We start from the raw sequence: 19,760 nt of genomic DNA on the forward strand, positions 1-19,760 counted from the left end.
GGTGTGGCTGAGTCATGTCGCGCCAATGCGCCACCATCTGAGGTAAGGTGAGGTAGGTCCTTACATGTGTGAATGCAGCACAGTGTGTCAAATTTTCCAATCCGAACAACGTTATACCTCAGATCTCATGATTGGGTAAGGTATCTAGGTCTGGCAAGTGCCTTATTCAGTGCGGATAAGTCACGGCAGGAATGCCGGTTTGACTGCATGTAGCATTGTTCACCTTACCCAGACAGATATTCACCTCTAAACCATTGGAGTGTTCCAATGTCACTGTCGGACTATCATTATGGAAATTTAAACCTGTTTCTGATTCGCATACTGCGAAAGGTTGCTAGACTTTCATAAACTAGACTTTCATGATTCTAAAGTACCCCACTTACTCCCAAGACACGTAGGAACACATTGCAAGAGCAATTTCAAGGGGGGGGGATGAAACACTCGACTTGCCAATTGCCATTTCTCTTGTGCTGATCTCTTGTAGTGCCTATACAGTGCTCTCGTCACTTGTGTTCTATCCTTGTTACCATACAGACTAATCCACAGGTTTGCCCGCGACTCTGTCTACAGTCTACACCCTATAAGAGACTTTCTCATTTCGCTATACATGATGTTGAAAGGCCAGCCGCCATTAGCTCCTTGACGAGGTTGCTTAGGCAGATGTATGCATGTCGCCACTACCGTTCTCTTAAAGAGGTTTGATGGCAGATGCGCTGCGAATAACTTCGGGACTCCGTGTAAAAGCCTGCAGCCGCTTCGACCTCAGCGTTCTGAGGTAACGGAAGAAGAGGACAAACAACAACTCCATGCTATTCCTGAGTTAGCACCCTTACGATAGATATACGATAGATACCTCAGTTCAAATGGAATCGTGCTTACCGCTCCTTTGTCATCATGAGGATGCCCTGGACAAGGAGGCCCTTGAGAATCTGTGGTCCCATACCCTTGAAGAGACCAGACACACCCTCTCGCTCCAAAATGAAGTTCATGACCTCGATGAAGCTGCCGAAAGGCTTGCCCTTCCTTTCGGGTGGCGGCCTAGACTGCAAACCCACCTTTGCTACAATAAGGGGCTGTGTGGCAATCGTTGCGAGTGACTTGGAGGCAGCACCGAGAACTATATCATCATCAGCCAAAGCCGGCCCAATCAAAGCCTTACAGACCAGGAGGGTGCAATAACGTACGGAATGCCTCCCAGGGCTTGAGGTTATTCTTGCCCGGAAAGATGACTTCTTTCAGCCTCTCGTAAGCTCCGTAAGTGATTGCAGGATTCACCACGAGCACCAAGCTAGCCTTAAGACCCCTCCAGAGCCCGAACAGCCCATCCTCTCCATCGATAACTTCCCGTGCAGTATCCACAAACCCTTTCCTCTCGGTCTTGCGCTGGGTTTGCTGCCTTGTCGTGATGACGGCAACGGGAATTGTACAGAGCTGGGCTACAGCGCCGGCGATCGCGCCGAGACTCAGCTCGATGAGTGTCGAAGGTGGTGCCGAGGTTTTGGCAGAACGCAGGTAGAGGGCGCGCACGACAGAATACCAGTAAAAGTATGCAAAATTGGTAGAGGCGACGCCAAGGAGAGAGCCACTCATGCCGGCGTAAAGGCCCTTGACGCCATCGTCAGCAACAATCTTGCTCAGGGCATCCCAGGTAGACGAATAATGGGGTTCGATGGGTTCGGAGGGATCAATCGCTACTGCGCCGGATTGCGACTTCACTTGGACCTGGAGGCGCGTCTTGACGCTTTAACGAGGAGAGGTTAGCCAAAGGCGATCTCTATGAAAGAACACGACAGCAAAGAGTGGCCTTGAGCCGGCAGGGAAGACAGATATGTGAGGGCGTGGGTATCGCGGCAGCATCGTATCTCTCACATGTCAAGCGGGTAGACTAAAGCATTGGCAAGCACAGCACCGGAGGCGCCAGCAACTGCCTTGCCCCAAGGTGAGATGGAGGCTGATTTCGACTGCGCAGCCATTGTATTGTTGCCGAGTTCAGATTGAAGAAGCAGTAAACAGGCACACGGGTCAGAATTCTCTATGAGGCGTTTGATCGAATAATCGGGCCACAAGTAGGGAATCGTCGCGCGCAATGTCGGTAACGGTGACGATATCGGCGTCGGCGTCGGCGTTGGGGTTCTGCACCGATCAAGATCCGAGGCAAAAGGCGGGAGGGGAGATGGCCAGGTTGGAAGGCGGCAAGGGACAAGCAGCGAACACTAGCAACAACTGGGAGGATGCGCGACCGCCAGGAATGATCCAAGAAGTTATTGGCGACGAATAGATATATGATTCAAGGTAAGGTACTGGGCGCCGGTAGGGACGAATGATCCAAACTGAGAGGGCCGCTCATGCCCGTGGGCAATGGGGACTGACGTGCCGGCCACTGCGCCTGCGCGGGTGCCGGGATTGGCACTTGAGTTGACGACCTCGGCCCTTGGAGATGGCGCTAGAGGCCTGGGCTGCCATATGCTCGGTTAACCGGTGAGGTCACCTGGTGGGGTTTCGGCACAGTCAATGGCTAACTACCTTAAGGTGCCTTACCTTAGGTAATACTTCCCAGTGACAGACCATCGCACTATCAGCTAAAGGTAAGGGAAAGCAAGGTAAGCACATACGCAATACCAAGGTGTCGGTAAGATACGGAGTACCTACCTAGGCAGGTAGGCAAGAATCTTGAGTCTGGCCACAGCACGCACTGGCACCGGCCCAGCATACCTTACGAAGTAAGCACGGAAGGTACCTTTTGTGAGAAAATGCCCGGGAGGCTATTGGATGCGAAGCAGCATAACGGCTCCGTACCAACGTGTAAATCTCGATAAAAATATGTGATTGGCTTTGGAGAATGATCGCCAGAGACATTTGAATAGGAAAGGTAGCCAAAATTGGCCATGCGAGAGCGGAGCAGCCGGGGAAACGGGGCCAGCGGTCCAAGAGGTGGGTGACAAGAGAGGCAGGTTGGCGATGGCCCAGTGCCGTGCCGAGGTCAAACAGTCTGTCTGGCTTCAAGTGTTTCATGAAAGTTGTCCACTCTCTAAGGTAAGATACGGCACCGCAGGCACCCAGCTTGGCCCATGGTGTCTACAAGATGTCCCCATCTTTCCGCCAATAGAACCCGAGTAAAGGACACCCGCCAAGTGTTGAAGTGATCATATTAATTCGTTACCCGACGGAATAATGCAGTATCGTAATGTCCAAGGTGCCTTCCTGCGTAATTTAGGTTGCAAACTCGTGTAAGTCCGTCCTAATCAGTTTCTGAGTGGCACCCAGGTCACACATGATGTATGTGCCTTACGTAAGGTAGGATATGGTAAGGTCAATTAGCAGTTTTGTACGGAGTACCTTATTACCTGTCGTTCAAGCAAGCCAAGAACCTCCATAACTAGGTAACGTATCTATCAATCTGTACATTCCACTCTGATACCTAGATGGCACCTTGTGTACGAGTGTCCAGCCCTGCTGTCCCCATCTGTTGGATGAATGGGCACAACTTTAGCGTGCTCCCCAGACCTAGGTAATCTGCCCTGCCCAACTCGTTCTGAACCTTTGATATCGACGCTTCTGCTTCTCTACCCGGCGCTAGCTCCGCTTCTTCTGGCGCCTGGCTTGGTTCAACCCGACATGCCTGCCAACATACTAAAGTAGGCAGGCTTGAAGTGTAAACTGAAGTGAACTCTCCTGTGATTCTGCGCTCCTGCGCCCCGGCGTTTCGATCACGTCTACAAAGTCTGGCTGTCTTGCTTCTCCCGTCCGTAGTCTCGAGAGCAGCTACCTGGGACCCGTCTCAACATTTCAACTTGGCCGGCCCTTGGCCGACCGACTCTGGACCGTTTTTGGGTTTTGCTTTGCACAGCCTCAATCTGGTGCCCGCTCTCTTTCGTCTCACCCCACGACGAATGCATTTCGCGCTAAGACTACGACTGCTTCCCCGCGCCCATTTCCAACCATAATTGTCCGCGCCTATGCCCATGATACCAACGATACAACATTGGATCCGGATTCAGAGTCAAGACTGAAGTCAGAGAGAGAGAGAGAGTCGGAAGAAGCTGGCTGTCATCAGACAATACGTAGAGCCAGAGGCGGGTTTAAGAGGCACGGCCAGCAAAGGCAAGCCCTTCTACTCAACCTGTCATCGCTCCACTTGCTTCTTCCCGAATCTCGCCTTGTTTCCCGCCGTGTCGGGTCTCAACGCATCGACTACCTACCTACCTTACTCGTGACCTCGACATGCGACTCGAGTAGGTCCCGGTTCCGCCTCCCTGTGTAGGAAGCTATTTCCCTGAACTAATTCCAGTTGCGCAACTGGTATTCTCGCCTCGACTGGACATTGACGATCGAATGCAGCTTCAGTTAGCTGCTTGTTAGCGGGAAGCATGGAAGCCAAAGCCATTGTGAGTGAGTCTCCAAGTCACGCCGCGACACAACACAAAGATCCGCCTCAGCTGACCAGAGTTGCCTTGGTATTCAGAGAGAAGAAGCCCTCGTGGCCAGATCGACTGGCCGTGAAGCGCTGAATCATGCCATTACCGCTGCCGACTTATACATGAAGGCAGCACACGAAGCTGCTTCACCAGCCGACCGCTCTCGTTTCAGGAGAAAGTGTGCAGGACTCATTTCTCTCGCCGAAAAGCTCAAGTCTTCCCCCAAGACCGCAATCCCATCTCTGACCCAGCCGACGGTTGCAACCATCACCTCTGCTTCTAATCCTAACTGCCATGTGCGCCATGTCCCATCCAACGAGAGGACCATCCTTCTGCGCTCATCGCGACTGCATGGCAACATCTTCCCGCCATGGCAGGCTGAGCCTGATGTTGACAATTTCTCCCTATCTCAGGGCCAGAATATTTTCTCGTACGTTCGCATAACCGCCAAATCGGCTAGCCAACTCATTCATAAACCAGTGACCCTGCGGAATACACAATGTCCGCCAGGCAGGAATCCATTCTCGAGGCCTGGCAACGGCCCGTGGACCAAGCGAGAGAGGATACCATAGACGAGGACTTTATGGCCTCGGAAAGAGACTGCGATCTCGTACAGGATGTCACGACCGACTGCTCGGTTGTAGCCAGTCTATGCGCCGCTATGAAGATTCTACAAGGTGGCAAACAATCAGTCAGTCGATAGTGGTACGCAAAATGCCGTTGATCGCACCTGCTTACCAGTCTGATTAGATCCTAAGCTCCATCGTGTACCCCTACAACCACCAGAAGGGGCGACCGATGATCTCCAAGAGTGGCAAGTACATATTTCGCATGCACTTTAATGGCTGCTTCAGGCAAGTCGTCGTGGATGATCGGCTGCCTGTCTCGCGGAGCAATCGTACCTTGTTCGTCGTCGATCGCAAGAATCCCAATCTCCTGTGGCCAGCTTTATTGGAAAAGGCTTACTTGAAGGTACGCGGAGGATACGACTTCCCTGGCAGCAATTCGGGCACCGATTTATGGGTAATTACCGGGTGGATTCCTGAACAGCTATTCTTGCAGAGGTATGTAGGGACTGCCATGTGAAGCCCGGCCCGGGGTGAGACGACCATCGACGAGAACTAACGCCAAGATGTAGCGAAGATGTAGACGTTGAGGGCGAATGGGACTCCATCAAAGAGGCATACCATGCTGGAAATTTGATCATGACCCTAGGAACCGGTCGCTTGACTCAATCGGAAGAAGACGCCTTGGGTCTTGTAGGCGAGCACGACTATGCCGTGTTGGAGATTGACAGTTCGCCCGGCGCCCGTCGCTTACTTGTTAAGAACCCGTGGTGTGATGGCCTCGTCTGGAAAGGCGTCGGTTCATCTGGAATCGTGGAGCAAACGGCCGCTGTGTCGTTATCAGACACATTGGTCTCGATCGAGCCAAGGTCCTCCGAGCATACCAGGCCCGTCGGGTCCTTCTGGATATCGGTGGAAGATGTTGCGCAGAACTTTGAATCCATGTATCTCAACTGGAATCCGGATCTGTTCACACATAGGCAGGATCACCACTTTACGTGGCGCGTGCCCACCAAAAACATGACGTCCTCTCTTGCCCACAATCCGCAATACTCAGTCCTATCACATACGGAACAGACTGTGTGGATTCTGCTCAGTCGGCACTTTGCGGACGAGGAACTGGAGATTGCAAGGAACAAATCAGCTTCCTTGGCAGCAGTATCGAGACAACTCGGCTTCACGAGCATATTCATCTTTGAGAGCGAAGGCAAAAAGGTTCAGGTGAGGGAGGGCTTTGTCTACCAAGGCCCATATGTCGACTCGCCACAAACGCTCGCCAAATTCAAACTTCGCAGCGGAACGCCCTACACAATTGTCATGGCCCATCAAGACCTTCCGCTGGATCAATATTCGTGTACATTTACTCTCTTCTCAAAGGCACCACTCGAGATCAAGCCAGCCGAGGAAGCTATGAGCTACTACCAAGAGCTGTCGAGTGCCTGGACCAGAAGAACTGCTGGAGGCAATGCGTCGTCCATTACCTACTCCCAAAATCCGCAATTCAGCATCTCAGTTCCCCGAGCCACGCCTCTCTCTATACTACTCTCATCAGGAGACCGAGAGGTAGCCATTCATGTCGATCTGGTATGGGCACACGGAAGACGAGTAACATCGATCGGGGTAAAGGATGTTGTGGCAAGTTCTGGCGACTACCGGAGAGGCAATGCTCTTGTTCAAGTCCCCCTGGTGGAACCGGGCACGTACACCATTGTGTGCTCGACGTGGGAGCCGGGGCAGCTCGCCGACTTTGGCATGCGCGTAGGGTCTCAGGTGGAATGCCAGATCAAACCCGTTTTGAGCGACAGAGCCGGCCTTTTACGGACTTTGGCGCCAGCATTTATCTTCAACGAAGGAGAGGAGAACAGGCGAGCGTTAGTTACAGTATCGCGGTTGTCCCGGGCCCAAGTCGTGGCGCGGTGCCCGCTGCAGACGGGGCGAAGCAGCCAGCCCATTTCTACTACGGCCGTTCGCGTCTCCCTCGTCTACGGCCGAGGCCCGGAGGAGTTGGTACTCGCCATGTCAGGCGGCGGCGAATTCCGCGAATTGACTATGGCTATCAGGACACCCGAGTTTGACCTCGAGCCTGATCGTCTTCGACAAGACAAATTATGGCTTATTGTGGAACGGCTTGGGAGTCAGCAGGGTCGTCAGAGTATTGAGGTGGAGGTTTTGAGCGACAACCCGGTTCACGTTGGCGACTGGCAGGTGACCGATTCCTAGCAGCCATGGCACGGGTGAGAGGCTAGCCAAAGGCTTCGATTCATCGCCACAGGTGTGAGGCGAAATTGTAATGGCCTGGCAGGTACCTAAGCCTTGTTCATAGAATATACTACGAATCGATCGGCGATGCTTCCCTCCCTCCATCCTTCTCCTCCGCTTCCCCCTCCTCCTTCATTGACCCATCTCTTGGGTAGATGGGTTAAAAAGCAGACAAAAGCAAAGGGGAAAAGCCACAAGCCGAGTAGATACCCGAGTACCAAAAATGAGAAAGGGATCTTTCCCGAGAATTGCTGCTTTGATCGAAGACGTTGTTTATGTCGGCTCTGTGAAAGTCGGTTCGAGATTTTGCATTCTCCTAGCCAGTCACCACCCACCAAGCAAGAGAGAAGAGAAAAGAAGAAGAAAGAGAGAGAAAAAAAAAAGGGACAAAACGTGACGTGACGCGGACGACTCGTCAATGTGGTATATGATCCACCGCAACGCCAGAATCCTCGCAACAGAAAGGCAGAAACAATCCCCCGTCATGAACTCGTGCCGTGCCAATTCAAACAAGCTCCAAAACAAGCAAGTACCAGCCCAAGACAGCCGCCTCCTCCAAGAACCAAGAAAAAAAGAAACAAAACCAACGGAAAGTTGGCGTCAACCACCTTGCCAATCTTTGCTCGTCTCCCCCTCTTAGAAAAAAGGAAGGAGGGGGGAGAACCAACAATCACAGTGATACTCGGTCGCTCCGAATATGCATCTACTATGTACAATCAACCTCGTCCTTTGTGCTCATTCCGACATATTGACAAGACGTCGTCGGTGCCGAACAGCGCAGGAAAGAGGAAAGGAGATGTGAAAATAAGAATATTTACGTGAAAAGGATCAGCCAGCGCATTGCTCAGCTGATTAAACAGGTCCTCCTCTGCGTCGTCGGCCGCGATTTGGCCCATCCGGTCTCTGTGACAACACATCCCGCAAAGCAGGGTCGTCCTTATCTTTATCCACATGGTGTACCCGGACATGTCTGCATACTCAATTAGTTGGGTCCCCGGCCGAAATCAATTGCCTCACAGCGACGACAAGTCTTTCAGGGGTTAGGTTGACCAGGATGTGTGACAACCACAGGGAATCATCTTACCGCTGAAGATTATCTGGCCGAGGATACTTGTGCTCTCGGTCAGGACAAAAAGGGCATACATATCCCGGAGATTCGTGAACAAGGCCGTGTCTGATCATCTCATTCTTTCTCTTGAACCCTTTGCCACCCTCACTCCGAGGGCAGCCTTTGACAGAGCAGTAGTGTGGTCGAGCAGATGAGTGAACATTCGCGTGTGAGTTGAGCAGGTACTGCGTCTGGAATGGCGCCGCGTTGCAACCCGAGAATGTGCAGACATAACCTGCCTGAGGATTTGTAAGACCGTCGATGCTCATTCGATCTGCTACAGACGTGGCGGGCGTTGATGCGGTCTGATCAGTGCTCGGGGTTTCTGCTGTACCGCTACTATAGTCGGTACTCTGTCTGTGATGGCCACCGCTCGACGAAGACGCGTAGTAGTAAGGACTGACAACGGCCAGAGGGTGCGCGGGCGATGGGTGGTCTCTACGAAAGCCTTCATTGGGCGAGATTGGAGGTGATGCGTGGCCGATGGGGAGCCCAGCGAGCGAGGGTAGTCGGGGCATATTGGTTGGTGGCGACCTGGGATATGAAGCCGTGTGTCGCGCAGAACCCAGATCATGCTCGGGACTTCGAGCAGTATCTGCCAGGCGCTGTAAGTCCCCCAGCTGTGATCTGATAGATGGTAATGGACCATGGCCGCTGCCATCAGACTTGGGGGAGTCCAGAAGTGGAGGAAGACCACTTGGAGCAGACTGTGGAGGGCTCATCGGGGACGTAACCTCCGCCTGGCAAAGAATAGGTGCGGAACGACGAGAAGTGTACTTGTCCCCGGCAGAGTAAACGACGGCTGGGGCAGCTAAACCTTGACTTGGCCGATCATCGCGAATGGGCAACTCCCGACTGCCAGGACCTAAAGCCAATACCTCATGCTGAACCCGGGGTCTTTCACCTGAGCGCGACTGATCGATTTTGGGTGTCCCAGCAGTGGAAATGGTGACTGGGACAGAGGGCTCGGGAGCACCAGGTGAAGTGAAAGCCAAGGCGCCAGCAGCGAGGATCTTGAGATCGAAAGGTTCCGTCGATTTGTTCATGTCGCGCTCAGGAGAGGTTGGGGAAGAAGACTCAGATTCGGATCCGTTGTCAGAGGCAAGGGGTTCAAGAGCGGCGGCCTGGGCGACGTCTGGCTGTCTGCCGTTTCCGAGATGAGCCACTAACACGGCATCGCCTTGAATGGGCTCGACCTTGCGACGACCGTGGAACGACTTTCGGCTAGGGCTCAGAGCAGGCGGAGGACTGGGTGAGGGCTGTAGTCTGGGGCGATGAGCTTGCATTTGGGGGCTATCGTGAGGGAGGACGTCATCGGGGTCGTAACAGTCGCTCGCAGCTGTGTGGTGCAGGTGGCTTTGAACAGCCGACGCAGTCATGGTTGTCGCTACCGGAGAGTGTCGTGGCTCACAGCGCAAGCGATATCAAGCCGCCATGGGGCAAGTTGAAGGGTAAGGATCGCAGCAACGACGGTGACCGGCGACAGAGACGGCCACAATGGTTGTCGTAAAATTGACGGCAACAGCGGCAAAGAAGGGTCGACTTTGGAGGGGGCGGTAAGTAGAAAAGGATTGTCGCGATGCGCCACGGGTAATCAGTAGGTTGCGCTGCTATGGTCCCTTTTTGCGCAAGGCGGCAGCTGTTGGGGCCGAGGGGAGCGACAAAGACAGCGTTACTTCGAGGACGATGAGGTCGGAAAGTGATAGAGGGGGTAATGCGTGTCGCGAGAAGTCGGCCCCGAGACAGCTATCGCCGCCGTCGTGGACTCGGAAAGAAAGCAGCCGATGAGGGAGTCGAGAAGGTGATATGCAGGTGTAGGTAGGAGGACTTGGAGGGAGAGCGGACTGAAAGATGGAGGGCGGTCGGGAGTTGGAGGATGGGATGCGGCGACGTTTGGATGTCAAAGACGGAGGTCGGTGTGGCCTCGAGCAGGGGGTGTGGGGAGAATGAGGAGCAAGCGCGGGAGTCAGTCGGGTGCGTGATTCTTTGACGGATAAAAGAGGGCGCCCAGGGACGGCAACCATGCAGATGGATGCGCCAGGCAGGGCGAGCGAGGGTCAGCAATAGTTGACTGGGTGTAGAATACAAGTTGAGTGAGCGGCAGCGGCAGCGGTAGCGGTAGCGGTAGTAGAAGCGGTAGTGGAAGCGGTAGGACGGACGGGTTGGAGGATAGGTAGGTGGTATTTTGGCCCGTCTTCGGACGGGGTACCGGTGAGGTAAGGTCAAGAATCCGTACCTACGGTAGGTGACAATGATGGGTGAGGTACGGATACAGATGAACAGTCTCGTCTACCTTGGACAACAAGGTAAGAGATGAAGGCAGCAAAGAAATTGAGGGGCGCGACAACAGCACCTCAGAGTCAAACAGGAGCGAGTTGTTCATGTTGTTAAAAAAAAAAAAAAAAAGAAGAAGAAAAAGTCCCCCATCCGGTTCTTGCTTCTCCAAGGTATTCAGCGGGAGGGAGGCCGTCCTTTCTTGTTAGCGCATAATTTCTTGGAAGCGTATGAGAGATTCGTCCAGTGCCACAGATAGATTCAAGGGACCGCGTGACCCTAGCGATGAACAAAAGCGGATTTTGGGGGGAGGAAGAGGAGGGGGACGTGGAGGCGAGAAGAGATGAAGAAGCCGAGTCACCAATAAAGTGGATATGGGATGGGCGGAAGCACGCATAGGGATTGGGGGCACACTGCACACCTCAGATGGCAAGACGGGGTAAGGCGAGGTATCTGCTTCGGTATTCAAAGAGTAGGGATACTTACTAAGGTTATGAGCACGAAATAAGGGAAAGGATTCCTTGGAATATGAGGCCAAGTAAAGATCAGGCAGGCCGCAGGAGTACCTACCAATCCATAGGTCGAGGTACATAAGATACTTTTCATACGTAGTGCAAAGTACAGATACCTAGAGACGAGCAGTAAGGCACAGAGTCCGTGAGATATTTTGGTGGCAGTACACGCCGGGCAGTGAATGCAAGTCTACGTACCTTTTCCCCTTTCTCAGCCGCCTTCCCTGCCTCCTCCGCAGTCTCTTGCCCAATCTCTCTGTGCCTCTCTCTCTTTGCCTTTCTCCTGCCGTTCCTTCCTCTCGCACGCATTTGTTCCCGGCCCCTTCCTTGGGCGCCTACCCGTTGCGCCTCACTTCCAGTCCTGGGAAGCATGTTTGATCGGTACAAGGCGAGGCACGACACCGGTCCCGAGAGACCAGCAGGGCAAGGCCGCTACTAGCATTCACTGGCTGCGCTGCCAGGCAGGCTGAAGAGCGGAAATACCTCATAGGATGGGATGTGCCTCTATATCAAATCGATGTTCAGTGAAAAGACACGGCGCCTTGTTCAACAAGGGTATCAATAGGTATGCCAAGTCAGGAGTATTTTCGTCGCACGCACTCCCTCCTGTGCGGCGTGCCCTCGATGTGGGCGACCATCATCACAGTCTTGACTGGGCGCCAACGGCTTTCTTTGCGGTCGTAGGTGCGCCGGATGGGGCTTATCTCGTCAACGACCCAGGATCGATTCAGCGCCGAGCTAAGAGGTTACCAAGAACCTGGACCAGCAGTTTTCTCACAAATTTGCAAACCATGCACTGCTTTATCTGTGTTTAGCGCGGGGGCATGATAGAAGGCGGGGAAAGAGAGGGTTTTTAGTCTGATCAAGTGACATTGCAACAAGCAGCCGAGCGAGCTGGTTTCCATGTAACACTTGTCAGATGGTCCCCCAGCATCAATGACCACCCAGGCCTTCAAGATGCTTGTTGAGGGGCTCAAGGATGAGAATGCCGTGGCGGGAACCCTAGACGGATTGGGGAGACTTCATTCCAAGGGAAGTGGCTTTCCAGAAAGTAAACTCCGACCATGCATGGGCAGAAGGGTATGGAGTACCGGAACCTCATGTTGAATAAGGGTCAAGATGGGATGGAATAGTCTGGGGGATCGGATGGCAGTACTATCACAAAGGGGGGGGGAAAAAGGAGAAGAAAAAAACTTGGAGAAAGAGGGGAGAGCCATCCTTCCATGTTCTATCCGTTAGGTAGTAAAACCTAAGGTAGGTAGCACGAACATCGGATAAGAAATTTCCCACAGCAAGAATACCTATGCCCTTTCTGCATTCTCACTGTACTCCCGCCCGTACCTTACCTTGAGGAAAGCGTTACTGCCCTCCTTCGGGAAATTGGGAGGACATGCAGGTAGTCAGCCTTCGGTCATGGTTTTCACTCTTCACTTTGAGCAATGCAGAGTCGCGGAAACACGGCACCGCAAGTTCAGAATCCACTGGAAAACAGCATCATGCGCAAGGGCGGGAGGGAAGGAAACGAGACCACTGTGTAAGGTGTACCAGAAAGCCGGTGGCTGGTGGACAAGCACAAGATGGATCGTGGAGGAAATGAAGGCTGACAATGACCGGGGACTACCCTAAGGAACGCGGCAGGTACTGCGTACGAAGTATAGGCCTACTCCGTTACATGAGGTTGAGCTTGCCTTGGGCAGAGCATTCTAACCTACCCTAAGGTAGGTAAGTAGGTATTCCGTACATTGAGATTGAAGCCCGTGTGTCCGTAGTTTTCACCCAGTTCGATTGACAGAGTAATGCCTAGGTACTCCGTACTCTGTGCTCTCAGACGAGACACTTTGCGCACGTCTTGGTAAATGCAAGTTCGCACCAGCTTGTACGGATACACTACTGTACGGAGTACGGGCGGGAGTTACCTATGTCAATGACAATTAGCCGCACCCAATGTAATGGATGGACGAACGGGACGGAAGTGGAGGCTCAATCCGAGGCATGGGGGCCATGTCCCTGTTCAGTGGTGGTCACTGGTCGCCGTCGGGCCAGGCCCAAGCTGGAACTTGGAAACCCTACCTTATTCTGTACTACGTATTTCATACACTCCCGTCTGGATCACTTCACGAGTCACCACACCTGACAATCCCCGTCCATCCACCCTTTCTTGCTCCTCATTTTCTTTTGTAATGCTCCGGCAATGTTTTTCGTAAACGCGCCTGTCCAAATAGCCGCATGGTAGTGCCGTGGTAACTCAGCCTTGGCTCAAGAAAATACAGACCTTGGAACTGAAATGGAACGATTTGGACCAAGAGGGCGCTTGGATGTGTGGTGTCTATCATGTGTGTGTGCGGGTGTGTCCAAGTCAACAAACACTTGACCAAAACATCAAGTCATCCGTTGAGCCATCCCCGCGCGTTAGTCTTGCACCTTACCATTAACCACACTCACCTCATTGGTCTGCAGGTTTGAACTCTGCTAAGCAACCCTAGCCGAGGGTGATTGTTATTTTCTCTTTCGAGTTTTCTTATCCCCTCCCGCTTTGACAACTCACAATTTGTCCCGCCTTCAATCAAGTCGGTCGGCGGGAGTAGGTATTTTCGTCTGCGAATCTTAGGTACCTTGGTGCAGACCAAGATGTCGGGCTGGTGCGCTATTCGGACGGATACCTTCCCTACCTTACCTCACTGCATCCTTCGCTATTACCCCACACTCGATGTGCTTGGTAGGTACTCTCCAAGCCAAGTCCAACATTAACCCCTCACCAACTTCCTTCCCATCAAAGACCTGCCACTCGCTGCATCAACCTGGACAGAACCCGCTATTCTTTGCTCTGTCCAATTATTTAACAGGACATTCTGGAGTCCTCCTTGCCATGCCACCATTGCCCACGACTGATCCATGCGTCCAAGCCGCTAGGCCTCTAAGCCTCAATACTCTATACATGCAATCGGCCTAGGGCGAGTCGATTCAGGCTGCCTCATTGGCCAAGCTCAAGGCGGTCAAGCAAGGGGACCCTTCTTTCCGCTACTTCTCTTCTTTGCGGAGAAAAGTACCTATACCTTACTTGTTGGCTTTCATTGGGATGGGAGAGCTACGGAGTAGGCTGCCTAACTTTTAGCACTGGGCTACTACCAGTCACAACATTCCACCCATCTCGGTGTCTCCTTACCAACTACCTTACCTCACGTAGCAGGAATCAGGACACCATTCCCAAGATAGGGAAAATAATAATAATTGCAAGCCAGAATTGCAACAAGTAAATGGCGCCAGTCTGTTCTTGAACTGGGAGTTACGAAATTCCACTTGGTGTCGTGTGTTATATGAAACCCTGGGCTCGGTATTGCCCTTACCTCCCTTCCTTCCTTTCCCAAACCAAGGTACCTTAGTCCAGGAGCATCCCTCAGTGCATAGGTACGCAGCTGGTACTGCGTACTCCAAGGAAGCTTGAGGACCGTCCATCTGTCATAAACAGACGCCATCAGTACAACAAATACCAACGAAAAAGATGCAATTTTGTTGAAGCAATATTCACAGGACCGAACCGACTCTCAAGCCCCGTCACGTCGTCTTTCGTTTTATTGTGTGGCCAAGACGTCGGCATCCCAAGGCGTCTCCTATTCCCCGACCGGCGACAAGAGGGACTTTTGTCCCCTACCTTACCCGTCTTACCCCAGACGAGGGATTCTTCAGCAAAGTGGTCCCCGGTTTTTGGACAGAGGTGGTGGCACGTACGAGCGGGGGATCTGGCTCAGGGAGGCAGGGCCACCGCCGCCCACCGCCCCCCTAGACACACCTAGGTACAAATGTGTATACAGAAAGCCAAGGTAGCTTTCTAGAAGGCGCCAACCATTCCAGCCCTCTTCAAGGTTGTGAGCTGTCAGATTGCCGGCCTGTCAACTTTCTAGGTACTTGGGGTATTCGTCGTGTACAAAGGTCCATCGGCCATGTGCATTACCTTACCTATCCGCAGGTACTTTATTGGAAGCCTCATTGGACATCGACCCAGATAACGCGAGAGTGTCTCCTGGCATGAATAATACCCCTGTGTTTTATTCTCATTGTGGTGCCGGGCACTTAGACTCGGGACCGCGGCAGGTCAACTTAGATCTAACGCAGCGTGCTTCTCTTGCCCGCCAAGTCAATCAATATGAGCCGCAGCCATCGACCTACCGCCGTCTGCGAGCTTGTCAAGCCCGACTTCCACCTCTGGCTTTCTTTGACGAGGAACAAATTGACGCATAAAATAAAAGGCCAGTCTCAGACATCATGTCGTAGGAACTATATCCGTACAGAGCAGAACGACTATAGCCCTGCATACCTCTACCCTGCCATCCGCACTTGTCATCCCGATCTGCTGATCCTTGGTCGAGTCCTAACGAGAGACCGTACAGCCATGTCGACTTTGCGCTTCAACCCTCGCTGCTATGAACGGTGTTCGTTCCCTTCATCACCTACTCTCCACGCCTTGTCTGGTGAAGCGCGAATTACTCCGATACAAAACCGCCTTAGGTAATTGCGCGGGGTAGGCAGATTTTGTTCCTCTTTTTCACTTCATCTCTATTCGTGCACGTCAGCTGCCCGCCCTGTGTACACGTTCACTCGCACAGTGATGCTCCGATGAACGGCAATGGGAGCGGGGACGAGGTGATTGGCCCGGCGTGCATACAAACTGTGCCTCACCACACCTCACAACCACATCATCCAGCATCACCGAGGACCAATACGACTGTGTTTCTGGCTGCGTGCCTCGGCTTCTTATTGCTCCTCATTACCTCTGCTTAGACTGCCACAACCACTGGAGACTTTCGAATATTCTCATCCGAGAGCTCTCGTATTTCCATCAACGCCTTCACTGTGATCCAGTTCCAAGTCTACCCGAACAAACCTCCGCAATGTCTACCTCAGGAACCATGCGTGCCGTTGTCTTCAACGGACCGCAATCTGTATCCGTTGAGCAACGCCCAATCCCTACCAGTTCGTTTGCACACCTTTCTGCTCCCCGATGACCTTCATGTCAGCCTTCAGTTGTCACTGACCAATTCCACAGTCCAAGACGATGGCGACGTAATTGTCAAGGTGCAGGCAACGGCTCTGTGCGGCTCGTGAGGCACTCCTTAGTCCACTGTGCTCTTTTTCCTTCCTTCTCACACACATCCCAGAGAACTGCATGTTTTCCGCGGCCACCAGCCATCCGAGACAGGCTTCATCATGGGCCATGAGTTCACCGGTACGGTTGTCGAAAAAGGCGCTGCTGTGACCTCCTTGAACATTGGTGACAGGGTTGTCTCTCCCTTCACCTCGTCGTGGTAAGTCCTCTTCGCTCTCCCACGCCGAATAAACCCCCAACATGTTTCCCTAGCATGAAATGTTTCTACTGCAAGAATGGGTACACATCCCGTTGTGCTCGTAGCAAACTCTTTGGTTGCGGTGCGCTGGATGGCGGTCAGGCCGAATACGTGCGTATCCCTGATGCCGATGGAACGGCCATGAAAGCCCCGACCACCATCTCCGACAATGCCCTGGTTCTCATGGCCGATATCTTCCCCACCGGCTTTTTCGGCGCCAAATCTGGCTTCAACTTGCTCAAGGAAGAAGAAAGATCGAATGCCACCGCCGTTGTCATTGGTTGCGGACCCGTCGGCCTCTGTGCCGTAATTTCGGCACTCGAGTACCGTCCCAAGCATCTTTTTGCCATTGACAGCGTAGACAGTCGCCTGGAGCTTGCTAGAAGCCTCGGAGCCGAGCCCCTGAACTTTAAGACTGATCGTGCAGGCATGGAGAAGCGGATCAAGGAGGTGACTGATGGCCGTGGAGCTGATGTCGTTATCGAGGTTGTCGGCCTGAGCCCAGCTCTCAGAACTGCCTTCGACATCATCAGGCCATTCGGTGTCATTGCTAGCATTGGTGTCCACAATGGCGAGGTCCGTATTGATCCAAATTTTGAGGCTGCGGTTCGTCTTGCTGATACAGAAGTAGATTCCATGGACCGGTACCGAAGCGTATGGGTGAGCGTGATATTGACAACTGCTCGGAGAGTCGGTGGCATGAAGGGTGCTGACTGCCTCCATAGCAAAAACCTGAGGCTGCAGATGGGTCGTTGTCCTGTCCGGGCCATCTTCCCCGAGGCTCTCGCCCTCTTGGAGAAGAAGCAGGACAAACTTGGGTGAGTGCTGACCATATCCCATGACTAGGGTTTTTCCCGCGTCATTGGAGCACACATTCGCGCCCTCATTGCTTCTCCTCGTCCGGCAACTGACATTGGTTAGGTTTATGTTCGACCGCATTATGCCATTGAGCGAGGCGGTCGAGGGATATACACTGTTCGATCAGATGAAGGTCCAAAAGGTTATCTTCACTCCTTGATTGAGAGCACAAAACTCGTAGCAAGAAAGGTGTCGCCTCCCTACTCAACATGATGAAAGGGCAGTATGGAGTTTGCGGTTGCGGTGATGGAACGTTGAAATAGATATAGGATCAATGCCTTAATTCTGTCTTGGCTTGACAATACCGTCGTGAATGAGGTAATAAGACACGGTCGAATCGTCATGGACCACGGCAAGGAGTAGTCTCTTCTGACGATCTGTGCCACGCCAATCCCGCTTCTGGGGTCCATCGATGGTGCTTTCCGGATCAAGTTTTCGTGGCAGAGTGTCGATGGAGTCAAAGATTGTAGCAAAAGAACTCAGAGTCCATTGTTCGCTCAGATGTACTGGGAGAACCCACTCATACTCGGAGGCCTGGCTTGAGCGCTTGCCGGCGGTCTGTTCCATTTCCAAGGCCTCGATTTGTTCGTCTGGGTGCATATACAGCCTGTTAGGCGGGAGACCGGTGATGATGGGACGCGGTCGGCTTTTCCCGTCACTTCGAACTTCAACATCAGTCCAGTCATGCTGATCTCGAAGGTTGTCAAGGACCAGATCGGTAAGGTTGGTAAGATGTTCTGCGGCTGCCATTGCCGCTGGTCAAACTTTGATGAGGCGCTGAAGTAATGGAGTTGCTAGGGCGTGATGTGTGTTTGAGAAAACCAAAGTCACCGAGGAAGTTGTTGCGGTTGTGGTCGAAGAGTTCTCAAGGTTCTCAAGAGAAGTGGCTCCAATAAGCCTGCCAGTATGCCAATCAGATGTGTTCCTTGGCCAACGATTTGCAGGGTCCTCGATATATGCATATACATTAAGCGATTCATTCATGCATGTACTGATGCTTAAGGTTCCTCATGAGTCGCCTGCTGTATATGGGTACTTTGAGCCCAGCGAATTGAGCAGGTAGGTTCTCTCAGGATCTTCATAACGTAAGGTGGGAACCTTAGGTACCTACCTATGTAAACCAACCACCCAGTTTAGCCTTTGGATGCAGACGGAGCAGACGAGAAGAGTCGTCCTGGCGAATTTACTCCGTGCTCAACTGTTGTTAAGGTAGTCAAGCGTTACTTCTCTGCCGGGTGGATGTGGTCATCGTCATAAGTAGGGAGCGAAACGATCCGAAGTGTGCATAACATCCATGCCTTGTCAAAGCCACACCTACGTTTCCCATTCTCAGCCCTGCTCTGAGGCTTGTAAATTGCTGTGTTGTTTCTCTCCTGGGCTAAGCTGGTCTTTATTAGCCAGGCACACAGCAGCGGTTTTGTACCCGTCATAATTGGCTTGTCTCAGTTAAATTAAGAATGGAATGGCTGGTGGTATTCCCAAGAACAAGATATTGTATTTCTTTCCCAACCACTTGAACATGAGAGGTGGAGAGCTATCGTGGTAATCGTCATATATACAAGAATGTCAGAGCTCACATGTTTGGAGGAATCCATCGGCAGGCCGGCAACTCAAATTCAAATGCTCTCGAGAGTCGAGACAAAACCGACGAGCAAAGCACAGCTCATCGGCATCCACGGTCCACTTCTGATAATCCTGGTCAACCTACGTAACCGACAGCAAAGCGAGCCAACCAGCAGCCAAGGTTTGGGGCAAATACGTGCACATCCCTCTCGGATCCCGTCATGAGTACGTACCTAAAGGCATGTTGTGTGGTTGTGTCGCTGACCTCACTGCGCGTATTGTCACACAATCTGCAGTGGCTGTGGTCGTGCAAAGTACCTAACAAAGTGTATTCCCGGTCCATCGTACGCGTATTGACGTAAGGGTCCAGATTTGCGACGGCTGTTTAGTGGTTCCTGCCCCAAGATCATTTGAGATGGACACCAGCGTTTCCATGCGTACCAGCGTCTATTGGCTGTAGCCCACGGCAAACGGGCTCTACTCTAGCCTCTGACAGAACTGACAATGAAGCAGTCTGTCACGCCTGGACGGAGTACTTTGGCCGCCCCCCTTGAAGGCACAGGCGTACCATCCAGCAGGGCAGGCATAAACGGGGAATCCATCCGTCCATCAATGGAAGTCCAATCTTCCTTCCCAAGGTCGGTGCTTATTAGCGTCTAATTCTATTACGCATTTCCCATGTTCCGCCCCTTTCCACCATCAGAGGTCTAGACCCAGCCCGTTTCTTTCCCCCAAGAACTCTCTGGCACTTTGCTATATCCTCCGACCCTGGCTCATCATTGTGGCTTGCTTCTCTTTCCTTTTCTCCTGCTTTTCTTCGACATCGGCCCCCACATCACACGTCTTTGACATCCGCCGTACCTTGT

General features: G+C 52.6%; 5 protein-coding genes across 5 annotated transcripts; 2 read left to right on the plus strand and 3 right to left on the minus strand.

The window, feature by feature from the left end:
• Positions 1–688: 688 nt before the first annotated feature.
• BDZ83DRAFT_565269 (mitochondrial carrier domain-containing protein) lies at positions 689–1,973 on the minus strand (the record flags this gene model as incomplete). The annotated part of the gene is made up of 4 exons (XM_060503734.1): positions 689–809; positions 880–1,117; positions 1,185–1,741; positions 1,870–1,973. The coding sequence occupies 4 exons, from the start codon at positions 1,971–1,973 to the stop codon at positions 689–691; spliced, it is 1,020 nt and encodes a 339-aa protein (XP_060371218.1).
• Positions 1,974–4,367: 2,394 nt separating this feature from the next.
• On the plus strand, positions 4,368–7,201 carry BDZ83DRAFT_746580 (PALB protein; the record flags this gene model as incomplete). Its single annotated transcript, XM_060513290.1, has 5 exons — positions 4,368–4,385; positions 4,463–4,845; positions 4,896–5,106; positions 5,166–5,479; positions 5,554–7,201. The coding sequence occupies 5 exons, from the start codon at positions 4,368–4,370 to the stop codon at positions 7,199–7,201; spliced, it is 2,574 nt and encodes an 857-aa protein (XP_060371219.1).
• An 891-nt stretch (positions 7,202–8,092) lies between these two features.
• BDZ83DRAFT_565330 (uncharacterized protein) lies at positions 8,093–9,727 on the minus strand (the record flags this gene model as incomplete). The annotated part of the gene is made up of 2 exons (XM_060503741.1): positions 8,093–8,210; positions 8,325–9,727. 2 exons carry the CDS (start codon positions 9,725–9,727, stop codon positions 8,093–8,095), a joined length of 1,521 nt encoding a protein of 506 aa, XP_060371220.1.
• Positions 9,728–16,020: 6,293 nt separating this feature from the next.
• On the plus strand, positions 16,021–17,491 carry BDZ83DRAFT_565173 (alcohol dehydrogenase GroES-like domain-containing protein; the record flags this gene model as incomplete). Its single annotated transcript, XM_060503719.1, has 7 exons — positions 16,021–16,102; positions 16,176–16,230; positions 16,288–16,434; positions 16,488–17,049; positions 17,105–17,133; positions 17,199–17,291; positions 17,395–17,491. 7 exons carry the CDS (start codon positions 16,021–16,023, stop codon positions 17,489–17,491), a joined length of 1,065 nt encoding a protein of 354 aa, XP_060371221.1.
• A 119-nt stretch (positions 17,492–17,610) lies between these two features.
• Positions 17,611–18,081, minus strand: BDZ83DRAFT_746583 (tRNA-splicing endonuclease subunit Sen15; the record flags this gene model as incomplete). Its single annotated transcript, XM_060513291.1, has 1 exon — positions 17,611–18,081. The coding sequence occupies one exon, from the start codon at positions 18,079–18,081 to the stop codon at positions 17,611–17,613; it is 471 nt and encodes a 156-aa protein (XP_060371222.1).
• Positions 18,082–19,760: the final 1,679 nt, after the last annotated feature.

Source organism: Colletotrichum acutatum (genome assembly GCF_030867785.1).
Source record: "Colletotrichum acutatum strain CBS 112980 chromosome Unknown BDZ83scaffold_3, whole genome shotgun sequence".
NCBI lineage: Eukaryota > Fungi > Ascomycota > Sordariomycetes > Glomerellales > Glomerellaceae > Colletotrichum > Colletotrichum acutatum.